This window comes from Tachysurus fulvidraco, chromosome 14, assembly GCF_022655615.1.
Source record: "Tachysurus fulvidraco isolate hzauxx_2018 chromosome 14, HZAU_PFXX_2.0, whole genome shotgun sequence".
Lineage (NCBI taxonomy): Eukaryota > Metazoa > Chordata > Actinopteri > Siluriformes > Bagridae > Tachysurus > Tachysurus fulvidraco.
Window position 1 is genome coordinate 515,351 of NC_062531.1, and position 7,500 is coordinate 522,850.

At 43.8% G+C, this 7,500-nt stretch overlaps 1 protein-coding gene across 5 annotated transcripts in view; it reads right to left on the reverse strand.

The window, feature by feature from the left end:
* Window positions 1-7,500, reverse strand: part of kcnn1b (potassium intermediate/small conductance calcium-activated channel, subfamily N, member 1b) — a 52,198-nt gene that overhangs the window by 37,633 nt on the left and 7,065 nt on the right. For all 5 annotated transcript variants that reach the window (XM_047800224.1, XM_047800226.1, XM_047800225.1 and 2 more), the window contains exon 2: window positions 4,171-5,450. In XM_047800224.1, the coding sequence (XP_047656180.1) occupies window positions 4,171-5,214 (1,044 nt within the window). In that variant the 5' untranslated portion in view covers window positions 5,215-5,450. The remainder of the gene's footprint in view (window positions 1-4,170; window positions 5,451-7,500) is intronic.

Sequence of the window (7,500 nt, forward strand, 5' to 3'; positions counted from 1 at the left end):
TATCTATAACGGGGGCAACCAAAAGCAGTGAAATGTCACTATTCTTATTACCAGAGTTGTAGCACAAACTAAATATTAATGCAACATCAATACTAAATAAAAATAACATTTATTGATTTGGTCTTTGTGAATATTAGTTTATTAATGATGTCATTCATCGGACACACTGTTTGTAGAGAATACACACACACATGAACTGATCTGATTCAAGACTGACGTCATTACATCATGCGTAAAATTTTGGTGTCCACTTTTACCATTTAATAACACCATAACTTTTGGCTTACTGTGTAGTCATATAATATATAATATAAAACTCTTCTTGTTTTAAATTCTCACTGAGGGATAAAACCCCTAAAGATGAAACCCTAGAACTGCCCCTGATCTTATACCTACTGAAAATCACTGACATTTTACTTTTTACTTTTACTTCAAATACTTAAGTACATTAAATATCAGAAAATGACTTTTGATACTTAAGTACAGTAAATATCAGATACTTTAAGACTTTTACTTCAGTAATATTCTAAAAGGTGACTTTCACTTCTACTGAAGTCTTTTTCTAGTACGATACTTGTACTTTTACTCAAGTATTGCTTTCTAATACTTTATACAACACTGACGACGAGTGAGCGCTTGGCTGCTGATCCGCCATTTTGGAGGCAGTCAGTGGTTTAAAAGAGGGCGGGGCTCATGCGCACTTCGTGGAATCGATTCATCTTCCCTCGGATAGTAATGCCTGTGAACGTGATGACGGATTTTTGACAGTTGTTTTGTGTGAAAAAGAGGTGTTGTGAAGACAAGCGTTGTGTGTGTAAACTGTCATAGTCGTACATTTTGGAGTCGTATTTGAACAAACACACAAAATCTCGTATCTGTAAACTGTCGTGGCCGTAGGTTCTGGGATCCGACTCTGCAAAATTAAAATTTACACACAAATGCTTTGAATTACGTACGATTATTATTGACAGTGTTTTTATTCCATAAACACCAATCAGAACTCAGCACTGTGTGTGTGTGTGAGTGTGTGTGTGTGTCACCACCTGAACACCAATCAGAACTCAGCACTGTGTTGGGTTTGTGGTGTAATAACATGTTATTGCTGAAATCTCTACTCAGGATGATGGGAAATAGAACAGAGAGGAAGAAACGAGGTTGAATTTCCCACAAGGAAGGACTGACATGGATTTTCCCTCTAGAGGAGACTGCACACTTCCTCATTAACACCGACACGCCGCTTCACACCACACACACATCTGTAGTGCTGCAGGAGACTCCAAGAGTTTGCACTCATTACAGACCAGAGGTTTTAAACAATAACAGCAGGAACTGGTCAGTAATTAGTGGTGAGGCATCAGTACTGACCTGGTGTGTGATCCCGGTCTGATACCGTGCTCAGTTACCTGCAGTGATACTAACATCTAGCAGGTAATTTTGCATAACATAAGCCTCATGTGGAGACAAACAGGAGACACCACATGACAGCGAGATGAGTATATTTATAAGTGATCACAACCTACAGGAGATGCCTCCTAAAGGAACGCGTCCCCTCGACCCTGAGCTCAGGGTGTGATGACAGAGCAACATGGCGGCTCACAGCATCGGCAGTAAACACAGCGGCTCGTCTACCTTTAAGTGAGTTCACACACATCAGTAATGTATACACACACACACACACACACACACACATACACACTACACTGTGCTGAGGAATTACACTGCACTCAACACCACTAGCTGCTTATCGCGCTGCTAATAATAAACGTGGAAGCGTCTGTGATCAGACTTCCTGTTTCCACGGTAAGTCCAATGCACCATTAGTAATGCTTAACGAAGTGGCCTGCTTTCTCCTTACAGAATTCTACCTTCAAACTCCAGAAGGCAGCACCGAGAGGCCGGGGTTATATCGGCCTGCACTACAAAATAGTCTGTTCTGGTCATTCAAGATGGCATCCTTTATAATTAACACTGCAGTGTTCAGCTACACAGAGAAGATCGGTTCATGCGTCCGTGTGACATCACTGAGCCACGGGTGAGGAGAAGATTTCAGGTAACACACACATCCTTTATATTAGCCTATGGGAGCCTCAGACTTTACACACACACACACACACACACACACACACACACACACACACACACACACACACACACACACACACACACATACAGAGAGCTGAGCCATATTGTGTAACGAGGGAAACTGTGTGTGTTTGTTTTAATTATTTTTAGTCCTAACTGTTCCTTTAAGTGTGGTTCTGCATCATGGCCACTGCAGCTCTGACAGCCTGTTGCAGTCGGCGTCACACTGCCTCCGTTCTCCTGAATGAACTCGTACAGCGCAGAATAAACACCCAGGCAACAGAAATCAACACCGCCGCTTTCTCCACCACTAATCCTACATAAATATGTCAACGATGCTGGTGTGTGTGTATAGGTTATAGTGCATCACACACACCAGCATCGCTGTCGTATTTACACACACACACACACACACACACACACACACACACACACACACACACTACTGGGAGTGTACAAAGTGACAGTTAACACTATGTTTTTAGGCATGATGAACTTACAGCTCCATCTTGCTGATAATCTCGAGCATGGCGAGTATTGATCAGTAAACGCAGAGCTGTGTGTGGATGTACACACACACACACACACACACACAACACCACCACAAACTCAACACTGAATCCACAGTAACAATAACAGTGTTGTTCATCATTAACATCGAATTCTCAATACAAAGATGCATAAAGCCAAACACTCCAGTTGAATACACAAAGCTAAACACAGAGCATGCAGGACTAAATATCCAGTGTGGAATTAACACCTACAGGCGCTGAATAAACACTCACAGTGCAGAATTAACTCTTAGCATTACCCGTGTTAGCATTATAGGTTATAAAACATAGATAAGCTGCAGTGTTAAAGTGCTACAGTGTTTTTTCTTCATCAAACCGAGCAAACATAAAACTAAACTCAACACTGTAGGTTAGAACTAGGTACAGTAGGTTAGACTAAACTCAACACTGTGGGTTAGAACTAGGTACAGTAGGTTAGACTAAACTCAACACTGTAGGTTAGAACTAGGTACAGTAGGTTAGACTAAACTCAACACTGTAGGTTAGAACTAGGTACAGTAGGTTAGACTAAACTCAACACTGTGGATGTTAATATATCAGTATGTTTAAATAAAAATCTGCTGAGTCAAATCAACACTGTAAAATCTGCAGGTGTTTATTTCTGCCTGCTAACCTTTAGACTGCAGGTGTTAATGTACTTCTGTGGGTGTTGATCTAAGACTTAACTCAACACTGTACACATCATTACAAGTCTGTAGATATTAATTTATCCCTGTAGGAGTTTGTGGAACATGTAAGGTGGAAAATCAGCAGGATTAAATACTGTTATATAACTTAACATGTTATAATATAATAATAATGTTAAAACTGTACGAGGAAACTTAACACTATCATCATGAGTTCTAATACACGAGAAAGTTTATTACATACCGAAGGTATTAACACAAATCTGCAAAACAAAAGTTTTGCATTACACCTATAAGACTTAACACTGCAGGTATTTATCTAATGATGTAAGACTTAATTCTGTGTCACAGGCGTTATTACAAGTCCGTAATGCTGTAAGTGTTAATTCTACACTGTAGCTATTAACATCAATGTAGGTATTAATATGAACAAGTAACAATCTAAAAGCTCTTTGCAGGTGTTTGTAAGTGTTGCTTTGTATCTGTTCAGTTTTATTAATCCAGGTGTTTAATCTGAAGGTGTTTATTTACAGCTGCAGGTCTTTATTGATCTGTGTGAGAATTAAACACCATAAACATTATTATAAATATGCAAAGGGAGAATCAGCAACGTAAAGTCCACAGAAATCTGCAGGTGTTTATTTATCCCTGTAATAGCACTAACACTGCACTGCATGTAACACTTAACTCAGCACTGTATTCATTCTGGTGTTGATTTAACTCTGTAGATGTAAATGTGCAGGTGCCAATTCCGCACTGTAACTCTAATCTGCAAGGCTGAACTCCAGGACAGTTAGGTGTGTGTGTGTGTGTGTGTGTGTGTGTGTGTGTGTGTGTGTGTGTGTGTGTGTGTGTGTGTGTGTGTGTGTGTCGTGTTATGTCGCCGTTACCTGATGCCCTTGGTTTCTCTGAGGCTCGTGCTCCGCGCTCGGGTTCGTGTCTCCGTCACGGTGCCATTCCGCTCGCGCGCCCTGTTGCTGTGGTTGTTGCTGCTGGATGCCACAGGGCCGTTGCGCACACAGCTCGTGCGGCGGTGCTCTCGCGCAGCTCTCGGGCAGGCTGCTCCTCACGAGCCGCTGCTGCTGCACCTGCAACCGAGACGCCTGCGGGTCCTGGAGCGCGCGAGCGGCGGTGGATTCGGGCGGCTGGCCCGCGGGAACGCGCGACTGCTGATGCTGTTGCTGATGCTGTTGCGTTGATGATGATGAAGATAGCGGTGATGATGATGAAGGCAGCGGCGGCTGGTTTTGCAGCAGAGCGGTGAACGGATTGCTGCTGATCTGCTGTAGCGTTTGTTGTGGCTGCTGCAGTTGTTGCTGCTCTTCCGGCAACGACCCGCCTTCTTTTCCGCAGCTGCACGAGAGACGATGCGCAGGTTTGTTCCACTGGTTCCCTCGAGACTGATCCTCCGCCAATCGCAAGCCGCACCAGGCGGGGTCACCGACAGAGTCCGGGGAAACGGAACCGAGAGCTCGTGCCGACGGTTTTGTGAAGGTGCAGTTGCGCCGCTGGCTGTTCGCGATACTCGACTCGGCGCCTTGACTTTGTGATGATGGTGATGAGGATGATGACGGTTCTCGTGCGCCGCCCCGTTGCAGTTGTCCAGTCGCGCTGGGCGGTTTCCGGTGTCCGCGCGCACTGTGAGACGGCGGCGGTGGCGGTGGAGGCGGCAGAGTGTAAAACGGCGTTGCTGCTGAGGATGGCGATGCTGCGTGCGGTCGCTGCTGTTGCTGCTGTCGGACAGCGCGCGAGTCTCGATGCCGCATCACCGCCTCCTCCTCCTCCTCCTCCTCCTCCTGCTGGTCGCGTGCGGCGGGCTGCGGACCGACCCGCTTCGGCGCGCTCTCGGTGCTGCGTGCGGCGACGGCGGAGGCCCCCACCGTCGAGTCCACGCAACTCGTCTCATTGGTGGGTTGGACCAGAACCAACCTCATCGCAAAAGCCCTCCTCCCTCCTCCCGTGATGCTACGCGCGCCTTCAAATAAAGCGGACCAGTTCACGGGCACGAGCGCAAACGCAAAAGCAGAACATCACCAAAGGCATTGTGCTGCCAGCGGAGTTGTGTTTCTTTGGCAGTAAATTAGGTTCAGTGGTGAAAAGATTCCACTTTTTCAATGATGAAGTGTTTTTGTGTCCATTTCCTGGTCCGGTTTGGGTGAAGTTCAGCTTCCTGTGAAAGCAAAAAAAAAAACAAACAAACAAAAAAAAAAAAACCACATGACGTTACAAGATCTTTTCACTGAACCTTCAGGAGCGAGCTAATAATTTAATCCTGTATAATACAGAGGAGGCTAATGTTACACTGAAAGAGAAAAAAGATTCCTCTAGAGGTTTATTAATGTTTAATGGCTGTAGCTTTCAAAAGAGGCTTCATGGAACCCATTCTGAGGAGGATGTGGTCTGTAGCAGGGTTCAGGACTATTACAGATTCCTTCAGAAACACTATAGCTGCTATTGCTCCATTAAATAAGATCTGAAATAAAACGAGAGCCTGTGAGAGGACATTATAGGGTTCTATAGGGTCAGCAAGATGGGTGGAGATGTTTAAATGTAGATCCGCGGCAGCAGCCTCAGGAACCTGATCGTTTTCATTAGGTAATTAATCCTGGAGCGCCGGATAGGCACCTGGTCAGCATGAAGTATCGCTTGCTTGCTGGTTTTGGAGGCAAAGCTGTGTATGAGGGCATGAATTATTCATCTTTCAATCCCACTCCAAGTTCAGAGAGAAAACGGGGGTGGAGGTGAAGGTGGAGAGGTGATGGGAGGGGATTGGTTCTGAATCGGACTCTATTAAACAGTTCTTTATTCTTTTGTTCTGCTCCTTCTGAATACTGTGACTTTTCTTCAGGTGGTGTTGTGTTTAGGACACAGTGTAGGAGACAGAGACATGGTGTTGTGTTTAGGACACAGGGTAGGGGACAGAGACGTGGTGTTGTGTTTAGGACACAGTGTAGGGGACAGAGACGTGGTGTGTTTAGGACACAGTGTAGTGGACAGAGACGTGCTGTTGTGTTTAGGACACAGTGTAGTGGACAGAGACGTGCTGTTGTGTTTAGGACACAGTGTAGGGGACAGAGACGTGGTGTTGTGTTTAGGACACAGTGTAGGGGACAGAGACGTGGTGTTGTGTTTAGGACACAGTGTAGGGGACAGAGACGTTCCTCAGGTTCACATTATCACCACAAATACATCCATATTTTGTAAAGACCAAAGCAGAAAGATCCAGTTTGCTTAAAAACATCTTCTGAGGGTTTAGGAATCGAAAAAGGGATCAAATAATTATTAAAAAAAACAGTAATAGAGTGAAGAGAGAGAGAGAGAGAGAGAGAGAGAGAGAGAGAGAGAGAGAGAGAGAGAGAGAGAGGGAGAGGGAGAAAGAGAGAGGGAGAAAGATAGAGAGAAAGACAGAGAAAGAAAGAGAGAGGGAGAAAGATAGAGAGAGGGAGAGAGAGAGAGAGAGAGAGAGAGAGAGCGAAAGAAAGAGAAAAAGATAGAGAGAGAAAGAGAGAGAGAAAGATAGAGAGAGAGAGAGAGAGAGAGAGAGAGAGAGAGAAAGAGAGAGGGAGAAAGATAAAGATAGAGAGAGAAAGAGAGAGAGAAAGAATGTGAGAGAGAGAGAGAGAGGGAGAAAGATAGAGAGAAAGAGAGAAAGAAAGAGAGAGGGAGAGAAAGAAAGAGAAAAAGATAGAAAGAGAGAGAGAGAAAGAATGAGAGAGAGAAAGAGAGAGAGAGAGAGAGAGTGTGAGAGACAGAGGGAGGGAGAAAGTATGTATTGTCAAACTAGACAGAGAGAATTTTTAGACTTTAACTCTAACCAAACATCATTCAGTAAGAACATAAGTATTGACCCCCTTACATCATAAATTCTGTTGTGTCCTGCCCCCCCCCCACTATATTTACATACTGCTGATATTCTTTAGTGTATATATACACACATATTTTACATATATATAAAATACACACAATTTAAATCTAAAATATTTTAATACAATAACACAATATAATGTATAGAATTTACAAACCCGATTCCAAAAACGTTGGGACTCTGAACGAATTGTGAATAAAACAGAATGTAATGATGTGGAAGTTTCAAATGTTAATATTTTATTCAGAACACAAAACAGACGTCGTATCAAATGTTTACGCTGAGAAAATGGGTCATTTTAAGGGAAAAATAAGTCGATTTTCAATTTCATGCCATCGACACATCTCAATGTTAG